The 21253-nt window shown below is 47.7% G+C and overlaps 5 protein-coding genes across 28 annotated transcripts in view; 1 reads left to right on the plus strand and 4 right to left on the minus strand.

Annotated features, from left to right (window-relative positions):
* Window positions 1-3450, plus strand: part of LOC108158995 (potassium voltage-gated channel subfamily KQT member 4) — a 33268-nt gene extending 29818 nt beyond the window's left edge. For 7 of the 15 annotated variants that reach the window (XM_033390385.1, XM_033390386.1, XM_033390381.1 and 4 more), the window contains 10 exons: window positions 357-812; window positions 1401-1471; window positions 1569-1653; window positions 1780-1822; window positions 1895-1991; window positions 2059-2409; window positions 2471-2574; window positions 2634-2749; window positions 2905-3119; window positions 3181-3450. In XM_033390385.1, the coding sequence (XP_033246276.1) occupies window positions 357-812; window positions 1401-1471; window positions 1569-1653; window positions 1780-1822; window positions 1895-1991; window positions 2059-2409; window positions 2471-2574; window positions 2634-2749; window positions 2905-3119; window positions 3181-3267 (1625 nt within the window). In that variant the 3' untranslated portion in view covers window positions 3268-3450. Of the gene's footprint in view, window positions 1-356; window positions 813-1343; window positions 1472-1568; window positions 1654-1779; window positions 1823-1894; window positions 1992-2058; window positions 2410-2470; window positions 2575-2633; window positions 2750-2904; window positions 3120-3180 lie in introns of all 15 variants that reach the window. The other 8 variants (XM_033390388.1, XM_017291851.2, XM_033390389.1 and 5 more) reach the window with 2 other exon arrangements.
* On the minus strand, window positions 3135-7275 carry LOC108158992 (zinc finger protein 616). The gene is made up of 10 exons (XM_017291839.2): window positions 6320-7275; window positions 6115-6264; window positions 5782-6043; window positions 5570-5722; window positions 5362-5505; window positions 5161-5296; window positions 4643-5098; window positions 4397-4583; window positions 4106-4338; window positions 3135-4047 (listed from the first exon to the last, which is right to left on the minus strand). The coding sequence occupies exons 1-10, from the start codon at window positions 7110-7112 to the stop codon at window positions 3442-3444; spliced, it is 3120 nt and encodes a 1039-aa protein (XP_017147328.1). The 5' UTR covers window positions 7113-7275; the 3' UTR covers window positions 3135-3441.
* Window positions 7276-7406: 131 nt separating this feature from the next.
* Window positions 7407-10422, minus strand: LOC108157992 (odorant receptor 46a). Of its 4 annotated transcripts, XM_033390393.1 has the most exons (6): window positions 10332-10422; window positions 9194-10151; window positions 9041-9129; window positions 8815-8989; window positions 7553-8608; window positions 7407-7494 (listed from the first exon to the last, which is right to left on the minus strand). In XM_033390393.1, the coding sequence occupies exons 2-6, from the start codon at window positions 10031-10033 to the stop codon at window positions 7441-7443; spliced, it is 2214 nt and encodes a 737-aa protein (XP_033246284.1). In that variant the 5' UTR covers window positions 10034-10151; window positions 10332-10422; the 3' UTR covers window positions 7407-7440. The 4 variants fall into 4 exon arrangements, with proteins under 4 accessions (XP_033246284.1, XP_033246285.1, XP_033246286.1 ...); XM_033390394.1 differs by lacking the exon at window positions 10332-10422 and having other exon boundaries at window positions 8815-8971; window positions 9194-10188; XM_033390395.1 differs by lacking the exons at window positions 7553-8608; window positions 10332-10422 and having other exon boundaries at window positions 7421-7494; window positions 9194-10188.
* LOC108158998 lies at window positions 10338-11885 on the minus strand. 2 transcript variants are annotated; one of them, XM_017291860.2, is made up of 3 exons: window positions 11697-11885; window positions 11235-11627; window positions 10338-11178 (listed from the first exon to the last, which is right to left on the minus strand). In XM_017291860.2, exons 1-3 carry the CDS (start codon window positions 11740-11742, stop codon window positions 10571-10573), a joined length of 1047 nt encoding a protein of 348 aa, XP_017147349.1. In that variant the 5' UTR covers window positions 11743-11885; the 3' UTR covers window positions 10338-10570. The 2 variants fall into 2 exon arrangements, with proteins under 2 accessions (XP_017147349.1, XP_017147350.1); XM_017291861.2 differs by having other exon boundaries at window positions 11235-11632.
* A 92-nt stretch (window positions 11886-11977) lies between these two features.
* Window positions 11978-21058, minus strand: LOC117185754 (probable serine/threonine-protein kinase cdc7). Of its 6 annotated transcripts, none has more exons than XM_033390392.1 (12): window positions 20697-21058; window positions 19501-19612; window positions 19123-19329; window positions 17147-17219; window positions 16677-17084; window positions 16474-16618; window positions 15704-16174; window positions 15456-15631; window positions 13613-13820; window positions 13427-13545; window positions 13065-13139; window positions 11978-12997 (listed from the first exon to the last, which is right to left on the minus strand). In XM_033390392.1, exons 1-12 carry the CDS (start codon window positions 21033-21035, stop codon window positions 12574-12576), a joined length of 2757 nt encoding a protein of 918 aa, XP_033246283.1. In that variant the 5' UTR covers window positions 21036-21058; the 3' UTR covers window positions 11978-12573. The 6 variants fall into 6 exon arrangements, with proteins under 6 accessions (XP_033246283.1, XP_033246282.1, XP_033246281.1 ...); XM_033390391.1 differs by having other exon boundaries at window positions 16677-17081; window positions 19123-19365; XM_033390390.1 differs by having other exon boundaries at window positions 19123-19365.
* Between the last annotated feature and the right edge of the window lie 195 nt (window positions 21059-21253).

The raw sequence follows: 21253 nt of genomic DNA on the forward strand, positions 1-21253 counted from the left end.
AGGTCCTCTCCCCCAGGTCCTACAATACGAATGTCGAGAGAGAAAAAAACAAAAAAAAAAAACTCAAAACTTAAACAAATTTTTTTTGTATCACATTTTATTATATTGAGTGTTGTGGTTGTGTCAATGTTGTGACTTGCATCCCAGAGATAAGACTGATTGAAATTTTAATTGATGTTGTTTGTTGGTTACATAACATTCCCGACACCCGACACACGACACCCGACACCCCCATCACTAGACGCCCGACTCCACGAATCCACGACTCACCGACTAACTGTGGCTCCACTAACCCTGGGACAGAGGGATCGCCATCGACATCGACAGGAACTAATTCCGCTCTCTAACTCACTTAGCCCAGCCCAGTGGCCAGCTGGCCAACTGCAAGCTCAGCTCCAGTGCTGGCGCTCTGGCCGAGTTCTCCCACCAGGCGTCATCGGTCGAGGAGGGTCCGGGCCAGGCCAAAAGCGAGTCTGCCTCTAGAAATCTGACCATTCCCGTGGTGCTGTTTGGCTTTCTGCATGGCAGCTTATTCGGCTCATCGCTTTCGCTGCGCAATACCCGGGTGGCCCCCACAAACCCTGCGGACCTGGAGGCCGGCCAAGATGACCCCAATACGGATAACTTTGAGAGGAACAGCACGATGACGCTGCCAGTGCCCACCCAGCGCCGCAGTGCCAGTCCGAGTCCGAGCTCGGGAAGTGGTCGGACGGGTCGATTCTTTGCAGCCGCATCGCAGTTCCTGGAGACAGGATTCTCGCACAGATCGGCTGCTGCTGATGGTGGGCCGAACGGGTCCTTCGGTGTGGCAAGTGCGTGCGAAGCATCTCTCTCCCGCTCTGGGAGGATCTCCTACCCTCTGCTATGCTGTGATGCTAGGGATGCATGCCGTCCACCTGTGTAGAGTGCCCCGCTTTGATTTGTAGCCTTAGTTAGTCCCAGTCCAGCCGCACTCCATGCTCCCCCCACACACATCCCATCTGCCACCAGACACAAGACACAGGACACACGACACCACAACGCTTGCTTCAGAACTGGGCTGGAGAATATTCCAGCCATCTACAGGCATCTCCGACTAACTCCTACTAACTAAGCTCTCGCTCTCGCTCTCTCTCTCTCTATCTATCTCTCTATCTCTTGTTGACATTAATCATATAATATATATATAATTATCAATATCCTATCCGTATTTACTAATTGCTCCATATATGTGTGTAACGGTACTTTTTGTATGTGTTGTTGTATATTTGGGTTGACGTTGACTTGCTTAAATGTATCCAAAACCAAAAAAAAAAAAAAAAAAACACCAATAACCAAACCAAACCAAAACCAACCAAGCGAAGCTAGCAACCAAAACCTAACGCACAAGTCAATCTCTCTGATTCACAAATTGCCCTTAGATGAGGAAGATGAGCCGCGCTGCACGCAGCTAACCAATAGACACAAGACGGCCATTCGGTTCATTCGCAAGGTGAGTACGTGGTGGGACACGGATACGGACACGGGGCACCACTCACCACTGGAAGGGATCGAGTCGGATATGCAACTGAGAGAGATTTTTATTGCAGCTCAAGTACTTTGTGGCACGGCGCAAGTTCAAGGAGGCCTTGAAGCCGTACGATGTCAAGGATGTCATGGAGCAGTACGCAGCTGGTGAGCACAAAAGCCCTCCCCTGTTCTGCTCCCCTAAATAGTAACCTTCAGGCTATGAGATATAACTCTAAGACTAGCAATCACAGACTAGCTTCAAAACTTTATACCTCTCTTTGCTCCTTCTAGGCCACGTGGACCTGTTGGGTCGCGTTAAGATGCTTCATTTGCGGTGAGTCTGCCAAATAAACGTGGAATGAACATCCATTTCCCTACCATTTACTGACTCACGTTCATTCCACAGTTTGGATCAAATCCTGGGCAAACAAGGCTCCAAGGCCAAGGACGTCTATGCATCTAAAATAAGTTTAGCCTCCCGTGTGGTTAAAGTCGAGCGACAGGTGAGGTGGCCCCACAATGATTGACCAGCCCAACAGAGCTAGACTGTAATTATTGTTGCTTGGATAGGTCGCTGACATAGAAGAGAAGCTGGACGTGCTGATCAAAGCCTACATGGAGGATCGTGATAGATTCTTGGCCCTACCCCTCCCAGCAAAGCCCAGCAAAATACATTCCATTAGCCCTAGCCACAATCCCCTGCACCACACTCACAACCTGTCGATGATCGATGTTTGGAAGCGCACCGCGGCACTGAGTGTGCATCCAGAGCACACACCGACCGCCACTTCGGCCACATCCACGGATGGCACAGAGCTGAGGGCGCTCACCTCCACGCAGACAATCACAACGACAACCGATGTGATCGCCACGCAAACCCCGATGCCGCCTCACACGCAGCATACATCGACCAATACCAAGGTAGAGCTGAGACTGAGTCCCTCCAAACGATCTCATAATTGTATATGTATATCCTTTGTAGTCTTCCGTGCTTAACTCATATCAGCTGGGGTCTGAGAAGCAGCAGCACAATGATGTTTTTATGACTGAATTAGATAATAGGACCAAGAAACGTGTTACGTTAAGGTTGGTTCCGCCATTCCCATAAGCAAATATACGAATAAGAACTATCCCATGTATTGCAGCCTGCATAGATCCACATCGGAGCCGTATAGCAAGCAGGAACAGCGCATTAGTATACCAGACGAGGGAGCACAATCCCTGGAGTGCGCTGCAAAGGCAACGCCGCCAGATAGTTCAAGTAATTAAATCAAATTCAGTCGAAATATATATGTAGACTTTGTGCCTGCCTTTGAAATGTTCCCAAAATTCGTACTGCTTTAAATGCACTGCGGAACCGAATTAGAAGTTGAGGTTCTGAATATTTAAGTACGTATATCTCCCCACATCATACAGTTATCCTTATCGACGAGTATGAGGACTTCGAAGAGGAAGATCTGAACTGCGAGGGCGAAATGGAACATTTCCCATCGTGGGAGATCGACAGCGACATTGGGGTCGACGTGGATGTGGATGCTGACGGCGACGGTGACTGTGATGAGTCCACTGAGGACACGGCCCTGCTGCACTGTGCCACGCGCACCGCCATTGTTATTACACCAATTAGCCCAGTAAGTCACATTCAATTTCTGTCGTCCATTTGTGAATGAAACTCTTCGATTTTACATATAGGTAAGCTCCGCACACAATCTTCAACAGTTAAATGACCAAACTACAACGCTTAATAAATCAAATTTGCTTCCGCCAGACTCTGGCTAGTTAATTGCATTGGAATTAGCCTAAATGTACGTGTAGCTATTACATTATCATTAGAATTGTATTATGTACTATGGAATACATATTTATGTCATTTTCTGACATCTCTGTGTTCAAATTATGGATAGCAAATGAACGGAAATCAAATTAAATATATCTGCTTTAGCAAAGAAATGGCTAATCATCCGAACGGAGTTTTCTTCCATGTTTTCTGTTTGAGCTACGGTTCGGCTTCGGTTCCCCCTCTGCCTCATCCTCGGCAAATTCTAGGGCACATTCTTCATCCTCCTGCTCCATATACTCCTCTTCCTCATGCTCTTCTTCCTCCTCCTCCTCCTCCGCTGTAACGGTATAATCAACGTCTTTCATCGTGTCCATGTCAACAGCAGAATCGTCTATGAACTCAACTTTTTTATCTTTCAAAATACCAAAGCAACGTTTCTTCGCTGCCGGCGGCCTGGCGATGGCATACGCCTCGTCCTCGAGCACATCGTCGGCTACTAAAGTGGAGTTGTGGACCTTGCGCAAATGCACGTTCAGCTGGGAAATGGTGGTAAACGAACGGCCGCAGCCGTCGTCAATGTAGTTACGGCACACATGCTTGGAGGCGTGCACACGTTGTATGTGGTTGGTGAGTCCCTGGCGTCGACCAAAGTGCTTGTCGCACATCTTGCAGTCGAAGGCGAATCGCTTAAAGTGCTGGCCCAGGGTATGAACAGACAGTGACTTTTTGTTCCTGGTGGTGAAGCTGCACTGCTCGCAACTGTACGACTGGGAATGGAGCTACAGGGGGATACCATACATCGGTTGGAGATCGAATTAGTAATGCTACAGTACATACCTTCTTGTGAGCCTCCATCTCGCTCTTGTGGTAGAATCCTTTCTCGCACACACTGCAGGTGTAGCGCTTTTTGTTTGAGTGCACCACATTCACGTGGGTGTCGTAGTTACGCCTGTTCTTGACAATCTTGAAGCACTGCGGACACTCGATGGGCTCGTGCCAGTAAGCAAAGTGTTTATCCAGGGCATCCTTGCTCTTGTACGAGGCTTTGCAAATTGAACAGACCACATTGTCTAAGAAGAAACGTCGTGAAGATAGTCGGGAATTAGATTAGGCGTATTGTGCGCTCACCATTATTGTGGCTCCGGGCGACATGGACGGATAAGGACATTTTCGATCGGCATAGCTTAAGACAGAATTGGCATTGCCATTCCTGCAGCGGCTTGGCCGATTGCTCCTGCCGCTCCTTAGACTCATCGTGAGTGCGTCGCTTGTGCGTGTAGAGTGAGTTCCAGTTCGCATATGCCGCCGAGCAGTCCTGAAAGGGAAGATTCATTCAAGCCACAGATTTTACGGCTGTCTGGCGTGCCATGTCACCTTCTGGTCGCACATGAAGAAGGTGCAAATGTCCAGCTTCCGATGAGCAACATCTACACGCAGTTGTTGATAGTTGCGCCAATGGTGACGATACAATTTCATGTCGGTAAAATCCTTTCCGCAAGGCTGACACGAAAAAACGCCATTGTCGTGCACACCAGTCTCGCGATGGGACTGTAAGTCTGACTTCTGCTTAAAGTACGTGGTGCAGTATTCACAGACATAGGCATCGCGTAGCAGTTCCACGTACCTCTCCGCCCCAAAGCAGGCAGAGCCCTTGGTCCCAAAGTGGGCGTCCATTTTCTCCTGATTCTCGCTCAGTTGGCCACAACTCCCGCAGACATGAACGGAACGTTCGATAATCAAATGGGACTTCATGTGGACGTTGTACGTGGCCTCAGAGGCAAACTCACGGGAGCAGAGCTCACAGCTGATGACGTTGCCATGCATTGATCTCTGAAAAGTTTACCCTGATAAGTTCAGCTATATTACTAGAATATCTCGACGCAAATTCTTACTGTGTGGCTGTTCAGTTTGCCACGTGTCTCGAAGGTAGCCAGGCATTCGCCGCAGGTGTAGGTGGCGTTGCCCACAGTCGCGTGCGACGTGTTGTGCTCTGCGAAGACAGCGGGATCCCGGAACGTGCGATCGCAACTGAAAGCGGAGGAGAAGTCAGTATGTGGAAATGGTGCAGTCGAACCTGAGAGAACGTTACTAACAGATCACAGAAGAGAGTGCCCTCTGGCTCGTGGGAATAATGCAAATGCTGGAAGAGCTCGTCGATGTTGGTGTTCTCATAGCCACAGACAAAGCACGCGCGCGGTCGGTGCTTCTCCAAATGGAATTGATTGTGAAAATTGAAGCTGCATGGAAAAAGAAGAGGACATATCATGATCATATCATACATCATTAGAAATCAAAGCATACCGCTTCCAGGAGGGAAACTCCAGGGCGCACATTTCGCAAAACAAGCGAACGCCCCGTTTCTTCTTGATGATATGCGCACACGAATGTTTATTGTATTGTAAAATATTTGAGAAAGTCATCTTGCATTCCGGACAGCTGCCGTAAATGGCAATACTAAAAGAGGGAGGGTTCCATAAGTTATCACAGCGACCTCATAAAACAAACTTTCTTACTCAGCCACAGGCGCATGTAGAACCACCAAATGCATGGCTAGAAGTTTGCGTCCTTTTAGCTCTAAGCTGCAGCCCTCGATTGGGCACCGAAAGACATCCGACCGGGACTTGTGCAGCCTCAGCATGTGCTCCAGCAGGTTCTCGTAGCTAGTGGACTTTAATGTGCAATGTTGGCAGACAGTGCTCCAGTTGAACTTTAGCTTCTCAAAGCTGGTCCTCACTACCGTGGCCAAGTACTCGTATAAGTCGTCAATGTCATCCTCTGTAATGGCATAAAACAGCACAATGAATGGTGGTATGGTTAACCCATTTGCAGATTCCGATTCAACGTACTTTCTTTGATCTCGACAAAGTTAAAGAGGACTATATTGCTGGCCTCGCTCTCCTCGTTGTCTCCCTCGCTCTGGCTCTCCGTTTTCTGCCTTTTTAGTCTGGATGGACGGATGTCTGGCTTGGTATTTACCTCCTCTTCAATTGAAATATCTAAAAACCAAAGTTCTTTTAGGACAAAATTCATAAGCCAATAGTTTCTACGCACCTTCATGCTCGTATATGATATTCATTCCATCTAGCTCTTCTTCTTCAGTCACCTCAGCTTCAGCCTCAGCATCCGCTTCCTTCTCTGGCACTGCAATTGTTGTTTGGAGAGAGTCTGCCTCATCTTCCACGCCCGGCTCGTCCTCGTTTAGAATATTGAGAATGAGGGCACTAATCTGCTCCTGGTCTGCCTCCTTCGGAGCATGCTTAGTCTTGGATGGTGCCTTGACTTTATCAACTGCGTCTGCTACGGAGGCAGCAGATGGCAGTGGCACGGATACATTTGTAATTATACGTCGGCTGGGTTTCGGATCCGGCTGTACCACCGGCGCAGGCTTTTCCACTTTAGTTTGGGGCTTCGGCGGTGCGGCCTTCGTAGCCGTAGGCTTGGCAGGCTTTGCAGTATTTGGAGGTGTGTGGGATGCACTCGTTGCAGCGTTTGGAACCGTCTTGGAAGCACTCCTTGCAGCATTTGGAGGCGTCTTGGGTGCGCTCTTTGGGACAGGAGCATCCTGGACAGCGCTCTTTTGTCTGGCAATGGCAGCATCCTGTTCTTTCTGTAGCTCGTCAATGTCAAACAATCGGATCAGAACATTCACGCACTCATCGCAAAGGAGCTGTGGCTGCTTTGCGTTGGGTGTCACATCTAAGCTGAAGTGCTTCGCCAGCAGCTCTTGGAGTCCCAGTTCCAGGCCAAATTCATCAAATATCTCCTGGTACTTCAATTTGGCACCGAATGCGCTGCAATGCAGGCAGCAAGGAATGCTGCGGCTTGTTTTTGGGTTTTCCGACATCTTAACTTTGTCCGTCAGCAAGAACGCCAGCTGTCTGACCGATACGATACGATTGATGCGATATTCACTGACTTGTTAATATGGAAAGTCCTCACATTTTTAAAAACCCACTTTGCCCGAGAATACAATTTTCTGCGCGTAATTTACTGAATTTCTTTATTTAATTTAAATGCGTGCTTTGCTAAATCGATAAACGATAAAAATACTTTTCTGGTATTTTTCTTGCCAGTTTCGAGTGTGACCATATTGCGGCAGGGAGGATTGAAATCTTGATGGTTGCCCGGTAATATTTGAAATTATTTTTAGGTAATCCATTGATAATCAGATTCTAACTGTTAACGCGCTTCAGCAGGGCGAAGTAGCTGTAGGAACAGTTCACAATCTGGAAATAAAGAAAATCCATTAGTTATATTCAGAATGGTGGGTTGATGTTTCCCTACAGATCCAAAAGCCTCCAGACTAAAAGTGAAAGTGGGATTAATAGTGCGCAAGCAAAGCGGCGAGTCTAAGCGCTGCATCATAAGCAGAATCATTTGGCGATTTTCCTTGTTCCAGCTGGTCCATTGAGACTTATAGATGCTGTGGCACAGGCGCGAGCTGTGGATTGTCACCTCGTTGGAAGCGTAGCAGATGATGAAGATCTGCCAGAGCATAACCAGCTGGTAGATGCAGGTCTTGGTCATATAGATTGCTTCTCCATTGGCAATCGAAATGGTCGACATGTCGAACAGATTGGAAACCAACACCAGAATCGAGCACATTAGCTGCACACTGCCAGGCACTTTGATAAACACCTCCACCAGATCCTTGAGCTGCACAATCCTGTTGTAGTGGGCACTGCACTCGCGCAGCTCCCTGGCAATGCGCTGGTTATCCAGCGGTGTCTCAGCCGTTCCCAACTGCTTCAGGCGCAGGGCGAGAATCTGCACCTGTACCCGGAGATAGGTGAGCAGACTGTATGCCATCGATTCGAAGGCTATGTTCAGGCAGCACGTGGGCATCAGAGAGACAGCGTGGGTCAGGAACAGGACCCAGTAGCATATTCGTCCCTCAATGCTGCAGAGCTCGTACATGGTCAGCGGCAGCTCCGTGTTACCCGCAAAGAACGGCACAAGGAGAATAAGGGTGGCTGTCACTATGGACGAAATGCCGTACAGGTTCCGCAAGTTCACCACCGAAACCCTTCCGGCTTCCATTAGTTTTTCCTCCTGCTCACTTTTGGTCGCAAAACTCGAGGACTCCATCATTGTGACGAGGCCCGCCAGCTTCCGACCCTTCAGCTTCAGGTGCATCAGTTTGGTCATGCACGACATCTCCGTGGCGAACATGTAGAACACCTTGAGTATCTCCCGCAGATAAGCAATGCTGCCGGCCAGCTGTATGGCGAACAGCAGCAGCATTCCACTGAGAATCGCAAAGATCGAAAAGAATCGGAGCTGGTGCCAGCGGCGCTGCTGCCCTGTGGCCCCATCGGGAAGTTTCCAGATGCCCAAAATCTGAAAGTACCACACCTGGTATTTGTAGAAGTGCCCTGTGACTTTCAGATGCTGCTGATTCATGCTGACTGGCGATTCCCGACTGACTTAACTTACGTGTCCTGCGTTGCGGGCCTTTTATAGCCCCAAGTTGTTGCAACGACGCAAATGAGGCTAATTATGGAAATCCGCTAATCGTACAGTGAAAAAAAAAGGGGAGAACGTACCGAGCTGAAGAGCGCCAGGTCGAAGGCACGACTGGGGTCTATGGTCCTTATCCTCAGCTCGTAGTGGAGACGTTGCATGAAGATCAATGCATTCCGGCGATCGGAGCGACTCCAGTCCACCCAATTGGTGTTGTAGAGCCGATGGGGCAGCTCGACACTGCGGTGGGTGACCTCGCTACAGGGTACTCAAAGGGTACTTCAATCACTCAATCAGTCAATCACTCACCCCGCAAAATAGCACAGCATGAAGATCTGGATCAGCATGCAGGCCTGGTAGGTTACGAACTTGAACAGCGCCATTTTCTCATCGGACAACTAAATATGTGATGAGATAAAGTTGGTAAAAATGCACTTCCATTATCAGTTCTGCTGCACTCACCAAGGCTATGGCATAGAAGTTGGCTGTCAGCACCAGTACCGAGCAGAAGATCTGCATCGATATCGGTGTGCAGAGCCGACGCTCTATAGTCTCGGCCAAATCCACGATCGCCATGTGGAAGCGGATGCATTGCTTCAGTTGCACATCAATGCTCATCTTAGTGTTTCCGTTGTCGTGGTCCTTACCTTGGCCGATCTTCTGCAGGCGCAGTGCCAGAATGTCCAATTGGCAATTCACGAATATGAAAAGCGAGCAGCACAAGGAGTCGAAGCTAATGTTCGTGAGACACGAGGTCGAGAGCGCCAGGCACTGGTAGCAGTACAGGAGCCAGTATCCGGCCGAGCCCGGATTGTCATCGAATGGGTTGTAGGTGCCCAGTGGCAGATGCGACCAGTCGAGCACGAACTGTGGGATCAGTATCATTGCGAGGGCCGAAAATGACAGCGCCGCATAGTAGTCTCGCGTTTTGCGGGTCGTCTCGCAGGCTGCCGCAAATATGGCCCGCTCCTCAGGTCCCTCCGGACGGAAGTCCTCATCATCCAGGCGGTCGAACAGCTGCTGGAGCGCCACATTATTCATCTTGACGGATATCAGCTTGGTGGTATGTCCGGCGCTCGTGGCCAGCACAAAGATGGCCCTGACTATCTCGAACATGTTGTTCAGGTTGGACACTACGTGCAGCACCAGCAAAAGATCGAACAGGAGCACCCAGAAGCCCATGACGTGCCAGTAGTTGATCTCATGGAGAATTCTTTTCCAGCGCTGTTCTTGTGGCATCATCGAGTAAATGTTGAAAATAAACGTCTGCCCCTTGTAGAAGATTTCCGCCCTCTTAGACATGCTCCTAAACGATTCTTTGACAACTTATTGGCATTCAGGAACTCTTAGCGCTTTTATGGCCACTCAAACAGCGTTTAAAATGTCGTTAGGCCGACTAATTGTTTCTCAATACGATTCCCTAAGAAATAATTAATCAGTAACTTTATAGCGATTTGATTTCTCCCGCATGGCGGCTGTAACATGGGGATTAATTGATACTAATGATAATATTAACGTAGCTTAAGAAGAAAAATTCTGGATAATAGTCAATCCGCCTTGCAGGATAGACCCAATCATTGTAAACCAATTAGATACATACAATTTGATAAAGAAGTGATTGCATCGGTTTATTTCTATTCCCCACGTCCTGCCCATGTCTTGACTCTTAATAGAAATATTATATGTTGAATCATTTGTAAGCTGTACCACAATTTTCGTGCAGTGATTGCTGTTTTCCGGGCATTAAATACAAAATATTAAATTATTCAGGCGACGATTATTGCGTAGGATAATTTCGTAAGGCCCGCCCAAATACCCAGGCTAATGAAATATTTATGATTAGAGGGGAAATTGCTTCGGATCACAGCAGAAGGTGAAGCCATCGTGGGGCGTATTTGGCAGGCTCAAAGGGCAGCTGACGGGGCTGCAAATATTAAGGACCTGCGGCCTCTCTCGCTGGAACGTACAGTTGTAGGTGAGGAAAACGTAGAGCCCTCTGCCACCGACTTCTCGCACAACCTTGTAGGTCCACTCGGGTACTGGTATCTTCGCGCCAGCAAGGTAGGCTTGTTGGAACACTCCCCTCGTGTCTGCCAGCATGAGTATTCCGATGCCACCAGTCTTGACCCGGAACGGTGTCGATTGCGGGACTATGCTGCGCACCCAACGCTCGATCTTCTCCCAGTTCCCATCGTTGATTGACTTGAACTGGGGCACAACGTTCAGGTATCGGAAAGTGCTGCTCATCTGATCCACAAAGAGGAAGTCCGCCGACGCTACCAGATGCCCACGATTGATCACTAGGGACCGAGCACTGGTCAAGTAAGTCTGCCCGTTCCCGTAGATGTAGTTAAAGGCGTGGTAGATGTTGGATTTTAAGTAGGCAGTCGCCTCTCTGGGGCTGAACAACTCATCGGCCACAAACTCTACCCACGGTCGTCTGGGAACTATCAAGGACTCAATTGGCAATTGGGGAGAGTAGTAGGAGGCGGGGCACACTTACAGAAGGACTTGTAGTAGACATCGCTCTGCGAGTACAAGACCCGTGCGTTGCTGGCATCAAAGCACGTCCGATAGAGCTCCAGCTGCTGTCCCTCGATCGTATATCCCACAGCATACATGGTCCCAGAACACTCGTTGTCTCTGATACGCGTGATCGTTGGCCTCATCGGTTCGTTGCATGTCATGGGCATAGCGACACTGAACTGTCCATTGTCCTGGCACTGAGTCTCCACCCAGTCCGTGACAGTGCAGAACATGCAAAGAGTCACTCCGGCAGGAACGGTTTCCGTTCGCTGCAATCGAAAGGCTCCACTGGCATCGCGATAGGTGAATATCCGATTCGTTCCCTCCACCATATACTGCGCAATCCGACAATCACTGCGAACCCCCCGACCTGCGCTGGAAAAGGCACAACTTTGGAGCACATTATCATGAATACACTAGTAGACTAGTAGACACTTGCCCATGGCGCAGAGCAGAAGGAGCAGGAGTATCTGGGAGCCATCCATCTGATGGGACGCTGATTTTGATGACTATTAAATTTTGAAAATTATATTCTAAATTGATATATGAACTACTGCCATCGCACTACATTTTTGGGATATCCCCGAAAAATATATAAGTTGGAAATCGATCTATTGTGTGTATAGAAATTTTGATACGAATTTAGAATCAATCCAAGCTCACTTAGATCCACATATTCCAGGCACTTACTTTCCCATCCATTCATTATTAGAGATCGTGTGTTTTTTTGACAGTCCACTTGTGGATAACACTTTATTGCTTCTATCACATACAAAAGTTGTTGTTTGGTTGCTAGTTGAACTCTGCTTCGAAACAATTGCTCAATTCTTGTATTCGTGGTACTGTACTTGATGATGATATTATATATGTAATTATTAAATTTAGGTTGCTTTTTTTTGTGTTTTTTTCTTTCTACTTCAAATGGTGCACATACATAGATATATGCGTGTAGGTGGCAGGCGGGCATGTGCCGTGGCAATGAACTAAAGTAGAACAAATATAGCGAATCGAAATGCCATCGCTTGGGGGGTGTACTGTACTCGTAAATGTGCATAATCGTAGGTGGTAAAAAGATAAAGTAAGACATGCATAAAGTAAACAAACTTAAAAAGAGTGAAAACGGTAGCTCACATATTTTGCACTAATTCTTTAACAAAAAGGTTCGGCTTGGGTATTGGGGTTGGGCGGGGGCTGGGTTTGCTTGCTTGATACTTGTTCAAAATTGCTGCGCGAAATCTCATATATAGAAAACGATATCGAACTGTGAGTGTAAATGCTATAAGCTATACTTGGTTTCTAGGGTGGTAACAGCGGGTTCAATTGTTGTCCTGCTTGTTGATCAGCTTCAAGATGACCTTGCCGCTCTGCACATCCAGGGCATAGAGGCTGCCATCCTTGATCTCGTTGTTCAGCACCTCGTCGCTGACGCTGACCAGGATCCCAGACGGTCCCGAGATGTACACGCAGCTCTTGTTGGCGTCGTTGTAGATGTTCGAGCCGCTGCCTGAATACTTCGAGTGCATGCTCCAGCTGTTGTACATTGCAGCAGCAGCAGCGGCGGCCGCGGCGGCAGCAGCTCCTCCATTCTCCTGGGCACCCGCCTTGGCCATGAATTCGTAGAAGCCGGGCATCTTGAACAGCTTCTGCTGCAGCTCCTTGGCCGTGTTCGACAGCAAGTAGATGGCATTGTAGCTGCAACCGTCCAGGCTGGCGTACAGCGTGAGTCTGGGCGTGATGGTCCTGGAATAGATGAAGGTGGTCTTAGAACAGATTTTCAGACTTCGACTTTCATTTGGGGACCACTTACTTGGCTCGCAATATGTTGAACATGCGTATGCCGTCGGCCAGGCCACAGATTTGTATCAGATCCTCCTTGGACATGCTAAAAAAATAGGCCCAAAAGCGAGAGACATGAGGAACTAGAGCATCCAAATAAGATAAAGCCGACAGTGCGTTTCGAAACCGTAAAATGTCGGTAGTTTTGGTAATTTATAACCTCGTTCGAAACTGGAATTTGTAGTCGAATATTTCTTATAATGAATTGTGCACCATATCTTTAAATCTTTGAACCATATCGATTATTAATAAGTTATCTATGAGATTATGTCGTTGGGCTTTCCCAAGGCAAGGGTCGTACAGTTTCGAAACGCATTGTAGAGAAGTACAAACCGCATTATATCAGCTCCTGAGAAGTGGGCGAACGTCGATAGATAGGCCGTGAGGCGATGGTTGGTCAGCCACTGCGTCACTTGGGCGGGCGTCGATTCCGGCATAATGTTCTGATTCTGCTATCATGATGGAGGGCGATATGATAAGTTAGGGATTGGCGAGCTACTGTGCAGAAATAGTACGTACAAAGTCATCCATGTCCGCGGGCACATGCTGCGGCGAGACCATGTTCGTAGCGTCCATCAGCTTGAGGTTGGGCGAGTTGGTTGACGTCACCGAGTTGATGGCAATGGGGCTGCTGCTGCTGGTCGCCGGCGATGCTGCACTGGACGCGAACGGAAGCATCCCATCGTACTTGGGTATGTGCACGGGCGAATTGGGCCAAAGTTTCATACTGTGGAAGAGTGAGGGAAACGCTGTGATTATTTGGGGCCCACTGTACACAGCACTACAGCCGAATCCTACAGGTTCTGGCTAATCCCGGGCTCGGGCTCGGGCTCTGTATCTTGCAGTGACAGGAGCGACGATCCTTAAGAGGCAAGTGCATGTTCACGAATGCAGCCAGGCCTGGCCAGACCAGACCAGGTCTGGGCTCTGCTTTCGGTCTCCCATTCAGGGAATGCGGCAGGGAATCAGGTTTTCTCTTCAACGAAACGGCTCGATTTCTCTTACAAAACGATACACCCCTACCCGGTAACCGATAGCCCCCGAAACTCGATACGATCCCTGATTAAATAAGAAAACTTGTTTGGACTTGTATGTAAATCATGCATGGATAAACCGCATATACCCGTAATTCATACTGCCGCCATTCATGGGGAAATTTCCTAGATATCAAGTTCTTTTCCCTCCCTCCCCACTGCCAGTTCCCGTGCCCCCACTCTGCCTGATCGAATCTACAGAGATGGATTATGGACATTACAATCGGAATGCTCATGTATTCTGGAACGCCAGCAATGTACCGCCCCGGGGGTCTGCGGAGTGACTAGCAAGTGGAAAATACAATCGATTTGAGACCTACAGGTCTCCCTGTCTCATTCGCCAATATGATCTGTGGTGCCTGTAGTGCCGTAGTGTGGCCTGCGAAACAAACAAAATCATTCAGCCAAAAAGAAACAAAGCCGAAAACCGGTTAAAAGCAACTTTAAACTATAAATAACTTGGAGCAGGGGCGGCCCCAACGGCAGAAACCACACCAAACGCTCTTCGGGCGTTCTCTTAGCGCCAATGATCCTTCAACTCGGCTCTCTTTAGCAGCACCGCTCGTCTCTACATTTCTCTCCATATCTCTCATATAAGTGGTAGATGTACATATATCTATGTATGTACATATTTACGCTCTCAATTCGATTGATCGCTGGGATTTATGTGACAAAACGACTTTTCTCTCTCATTCGGTGCGGGAAAATTCCATTCCACAGTGCGTGTCAGAGCTATAAGTCTACAGAATAAATAAAACTAAACGAAAGCTCATTGTATTCTGTTCTATTCTATTCTATTTAATTCTATTCTATCAGATTTAAAAGCGAAATCGTTGAACAACGTATAGTAAGCATTTAAATTTGCATCTATATAGATTTGAAGAAACATTAAATAACCCTAAACACTGAACTCATTGATTGATTGAATATATAACCACAACATTTGAGTCTGTATATAAAATATGGACAGCCGACTAAGATTGATGTTTCAGAGCTTCAGCTAGGAGACATCGAGTGGGTGGCCAAGCCGCCTTAACGTTCTTAAACGCACTGTAGTAGAATAGATAAGAATCGAGGGTCTACACGTGCATGTAAGACGGAATACGCGCATGATGATCATAGTAACTGGATGTTATGCAAATAGTCTAGGTCCAGACTGCAGTGCAGTGCAGTGCAGGAGATCATAAATTAAAACCCCAGCCCTGGCTGTCACATAAACAACACTCTCGAGACAATTTGCACGGTCAATTGAAAGATTGCGTCAACTGCGAGCTGACTACGTCAATTTGAACAGTCGGGGGATGGGATGGGATGAAATGGACACTCACTACTCGGGGCTGTAGCAGCCCGTGGTGGTAGCGGGCATCACCAGATCCAGCGATATGTCGTTCATGATGGTGCACTCGTAGCTGGGCTGGAACTTGTCCTGCTCCGACTGTGGACGCTTCTGGATCTTCTCGCGGTCCTGCTTGTGTTTGCGATCGGCGCCCTTCAGCTTGAAGACCTGCGGGAAAGGGGTGAATGAATGAATACTGTCTCTATATCTCTCCCCATCTATCCGCCCTCCCTCACTCACCTTGATCTGGCAGGCAGCTGCATGGACAGCCTGCTTGACGTTGCTGATGGATAGCCCTCCGCTGCAGTTGCTGTTGCTGCTCCCATTGGGGGTGCGCTCTGGGGAGGCTGGGGCAGTCGAGCCGCTATTGTTGTTCGAGTTCGGATTCGTGTTGTTGTTGTTTTCTATATAGGTTTCGATCTGGAGTCGAAATGGTACACCTTTCTCCCCGCCGTGCTTCTTTGGGGTAAATTCGGTTGAAATGCAGTTGACCTTGACGTAGACGCCGACCTCCTTGAGGGGATCCCAGAATATCTCGACGGTGTTGAGCGAATGGGAGCTGAGGGGCTGCGAGACGTGGCACAGGCCGTACGAGAGCGGCACATCCACCTCAATGATGCGTTCGCCGGGGCGGGATTGCTGCCATTGCTGCATCTGCTCGCGCTCCATGAACTGGAGGCGGCGCTCGTGGAAGCAGATCTTGATCACGCTCTGCAACAGAATTTACAACAGATGAAGTCAGACTTTATTTCCATAGGATAGATGTGTAGCTATGCCAAACGTAGATACTCTTGTACGAGTATCTCCCCCTGGTCGTACGCATGCACGGTCCTCGTGAATCCATCTCTCAAATTCTTCGTCTTAATTGGGGTTTATTAAAAGCAATTGACGCCAGACAGCCAGAAGTCAAATCGTTCACTGAATCACATGTCTCTGCCTCAATTGGAGGAGGCATCGGCATCGGCATCGGCATTGGTTCAGCCGCAGCTGGGGCACAGCCTTGGACTCACCTTCAGAATCTTATCCCTGTAGAGGGACAGGTCCCCGATCTTCTTCAACTTGATCTCATAGCTCTGGCCCTGGTTCAGATACGTCAGGGTCTCCTCATTGTTCTTGGTGGCAATCGAGGTGGCGGCAGCCAAAATGTACTGAAACCTAAATGGGAGAATCATCAGAGTAATCGGACCTGCTCCTCCATTCGCCTGCTACTTACTTGTGATCCTCGGCGTGTGTCGCTCCGTTGGCGGACACAATCTCTATTTTGGATGGATCGAGCACGCTTAACTGCTGCTGGGGATTGATCTTGCCCTTGTCGGAGTGTCCGCCCAGCTCATACTCGCTGGCAGCCACTGGCGAGCCCTGGGGCGAGCCACAGCCACAGAGGAGCCCGGAGCTCAGGTCGTGCTTGCCATTGCCAGGGGACGTCTCCTGACCACAGGCCACCACCAGCTGCGGGGAGTTCTGCGCCTCGTCCACCTTGGCAATCGCCACGGTGGCAGAGACAGTGCCTCCGGCATTGCTGCTGTCCAGCGAGAGCTTCGGATTCGGCTTGATCTGCTCCGTCTGGGGCTCCTGCTTCAGGGTGGTCAGCGTGGGGGAGAACGACAGAAAGTTTTCACTGCTTGTAGAGGAAAAAATTAGCTCCGATCTGACATGGCCTCGCGATCCCAGGGAATATCTTACTTGTTCAAATACGAGTTGCTGTTGAACTCGGCGTTCAGATCAAAGCCAATGTCATCGCTCCAGCTGCTGCGGCCTAACAAATTAAAGAGTATATGAAAAGATAATTCAAACCAATTGACATCTCTATACAATCCTAAGAATACGCACTCAAAAAGCGCTAGTCCGCTAGAAGCATTCATCAAACGTTTTAAATGTTCCAAAAATGATCAGACAATAAATAAAATGCTTCGCTAATTGATTTAATCTATCTGCAGATACCGAACTGAACGCTATATACAGATCGGACAAACGAGTGGCAGCTCAATTCCAGAGCCTATCCACAACCGAATGACGCACAAACAAATTTGTGTTGTTTTTCGTTTCGCATGCGAGATAGTGTCACAGCTAATTGTTGCTTGATTAAGAGTATCAAAAGTATCTGGAAAGTCGAATAGATAGAATTGATACTAGTCCCGGCTATCGTTGATTGCCGCCCGGTGATATGCCACGACAAATGGCAAAGGGAAATGGCAAAATGGCTGCCAATCAGTCCACGCTGCCGACTTCGATTATATAATTTCTGGGGAAAAAGGCTAGACAAAAGCAAGGGTCATTAAGAATGACTGAATGATCTCTGATTCAATATACTCGCACTCGTATAGTACACACTATCGCTTCCTCTCTCTCTCTTTCTCGGTGTAAATTCTTCAAATCTACTACTAGTGGCTGCCCAACAGTTGTTTGGTCTAAAGAAAAAAGGCGAACATTTGGGTCTTATCTGCGGCAAGTGTCGCTTGATAAGCCATCGAGGGGGGAAACGCGGCAGAGCTTTAGATTCGAGTCAAAATTATATGGCCGGGTCCCCACACACACACATACACGGCATACTCTAGTATAGAAGTATGTGTATCTGTGTGGTGCCAGTGTCATGCCTCAGTCACCCGCTACGGAATAATTAGTCCAGCGGCTAGTGGTTGGGACCTTGCGTGATTTTCAAACAATCTCACTGACAGATCTCTTCAAAGCTAACGGCGGGTTGGGAGTTGCACTCTCTTTCGCTCTCTCTCTCTCTCTTACTGTTTCTGTACGAGTTGGGGGCCTGGTTTGGTCTTCGGAAAAGTACCAAAACTTACTGGAAATGTTCTATTATTAAAGTGCGCTATTGATTAACAGCAGATGGAGACCATGATGGAAGGGGAGGTGCTAAGTTAATCCCAGTCGCTGCTCTGCTGTTAATTTCATTAAGAGAACCAACTCCTATAGCGGCGATGTTAATGAATTTACGACACTATTTAATGCCAAACTTCGAGGGTGCAACTCCATTTCTGGCACTCCAATCTCGGGCTAACCATTTCAAACATTTCAGGTTAAACCCTTGGATAGAGTCCGATTTAATTGCGAACTCACGAAGGCATCTTTCGAATAACTCTCCACATTCATATCTACGCATACGCATACACATAAATTTACCCACTCATATCCACATCTGATGGATAGATAGATACTGACTAATTAGCAGTGATATTTCTCTGCTTGTTCAGCACTTAGCACGTCCAGAGATAGGGACAAAAGCAGAAGAAACAGAAACTCATGCACTCACGTTTTGTCTTATGGAATGATAAACTTAATTATAGGATGGGTCTATCTATCTATCTATCCGTCCATCTGTCTGATAGACAATCGAAAATCAAGGGACGCAAACGGGTTTCTTAATTATTCCCAATTTACTACCATACACGAGTATACACGAGTGTACACGGGGTATACGCGAGGGAGGAGAGAAGAACGAGTTTGTGGCCAGGAAGAAGGTCGGGTCTCGAACAGGTCTCAATATCGGATTAAAGTCCAGACGAAATTTCTTTCATTCTCACTCGCTTTCATTGATTGTGGGTCACCAAGCAGTCAATAAACTTATTTACTTATGCAAATCAGATAGCAAACGCTTTATGCGTAGCGATGGGATCAGATAGGATGGCATGGGGGATTGGATTCCTTACCAGAGTGCTTCTCGCGCTTGTGCTTGTCCTTTTCCTGGGGGGCCACCTTGGGGGCCAGCTCGCCGCTCTGGGATGCTGTGGGGGAATTCTCGGTCTGGCCAATGTCCAGTGAGTCCCAATCCATTCGTCTTTTGCGGGAGCCGCTGTTTAGGTAGATGGTCTGAACGTCGATTATCTGCGGTCCCGGCGAATCCTTCGACTGGGCGTCTACGATAACCGTAAGTTCTTCGATTAGCGATATCTCTAAATGCAGCACAGGTTATGCCACAGAGTTGATTGTGATGGTGATGCAATGATGATGAAGATGGTTAGAGCTGGCTGACTGATGGACTGATCGACTGATCGACTGACTGATGGATCGGGGTGCTGTGACCTTACCTGTCCACGATTCCTCAGAGTTTGGCGGCGAGTCAACGAAGTTGATCACTTGCTCATAATCCGTTCCAATATGCTGATGGTGGTAGCCGCTAATAAAGTGGCGGTTCTCGATCTGGAAAACCAAGCAGAAGCAGAAAGTGATTTTCAGTGGTCTAAGCCTGAACTCGTAGCTCGAAAACTGTTTTTCGATTCGTAGTCGTACTATAGGAACACGATTTCGAATCAGAAACAGAAACAGAAACAAAGCCCGTCTAGCCGCCAACGAGGCTATGCCCTCACAACATTATCTCTAGAGTCCAGCTCAAGTACTATACTAAGTATGTGTGTATATTAATATGTTTTTGTACATATGTATGTATGTAGGTCCGAAACCTTGCTGATAAGGTCGCGTATAATCTCTCTCCTCTCTCTCTCTCTCAAGTGAGAGTAGGGGAAAACAAAAATCGGTTTTTGTTGCTTCCATTTAATTATGTTCCACAAAGATAAGATCAACATGCCCGACATTTGAGTAAATATCCCCGGATCGAAGATCTGAAGAGGTAACAATCAAGATATCCCACCAAAAGGAAAAGGGAGGAAAAACAAATATGTATATAAAAGAGTAAGTAGCTCTGGCTGTTTACGTAACATTGCAGCTATTTATTAGGCGCTGGTTTCCCCATAATTCTGTCTATCTCCCTGCCCCCCATCAGGCTACCACAACGCTGTTATATGATACTTTGTCTGCTGTGCGAGTATAGTATAGCAATTAGCAATTGAACTACATATGTATAAATATGTGCCTATGTAGATTTATATTCAAGGCGGTCTGAATTCTCAGGGAATTAGTTGTAGATGGGAGTCATTCTATTCCATTCGTAGACGCGAGCACTTGCTCAGGTAAAAACAATTGTACAAATATACCTACACACCTCACTAGATTTGTATTGGGTTAGTTATAGAGTTACGGGAACAACTATCGACAAGTGTTACTATCTGTACGAGCTTTTCGATGGGAAAGCGTTTTAGTTGTGCTTCCAAGCGAACGTTCTATAGATTTCAGATTATTTCGAAAGACTATAAGACTATCAACTCATTACAATTTTCTTAATCCAATGAGATGCTCCCCTAGGGCTGCCTACGGATTGGGATTGGGTCAACGCTTAACCTAGCGGCGGGAAGCTGATCACGGGGATCACTGATCACTGATCACTTACCTGATTTAAATTCTCGCTTGCACTGTTGTTGCCGTTGCTATTAATGCTGCTGCTGTTGTTGGTATTATTCTGATATTGGCTGCGATTCAAATTGTTGTTGAATTCCATTTGATCGAATTCGTTGAAGATGCTCAAATCGAATTTCGTGGAAATCGTGCGTTGTGGTAGTTGAAGTTGTAGTTCCTCGTTTGGCTGGTGTTGTTGGTTGATTTGATGGTGGTGATGGTTGTTGTTGTTGGTGTTGTTTAAATGTTCTTGTTGCAGTTCTGAATATTGCGGGTCGAATATGCTTTGTAAATCCAACAGACCGGAGTTTTGCGATAGAAACGAAAGCGCCATTCGGTAGATGGGCGTCGGATCTGTGTTCTTTTCTTGTTCCTTCTCTATGATGTGATGTCCTCGACCGAAAAAACACACACGCACTCGAAAGTCAATAGCGGGGAGGGAGGGGGGTACACACTATTATATCTATAAGCACGTTCGTTCCACCGATATCGCTAGCGGTGGTATCCTTGATGGGCGCCAGCAATTTTTCACAAGTATTGTGCAGAGCGAAA

The sequence above is a fragment of the Drosophila miranda genome, chromosome 3, assembly GCF_003369915.1.
Source record: "Drosophila miranda strain MSH22 chromosome 3, D.miranda_PacBio2.1, whole genome shotgun sequence".
In the NCBI taxonomy this organism is placed as follows: Eukaryota; Metazoa; Arthropoda; class Insecta; order Diptera; family Drosophilidae; genus Drosophila; species Drosophila miranda.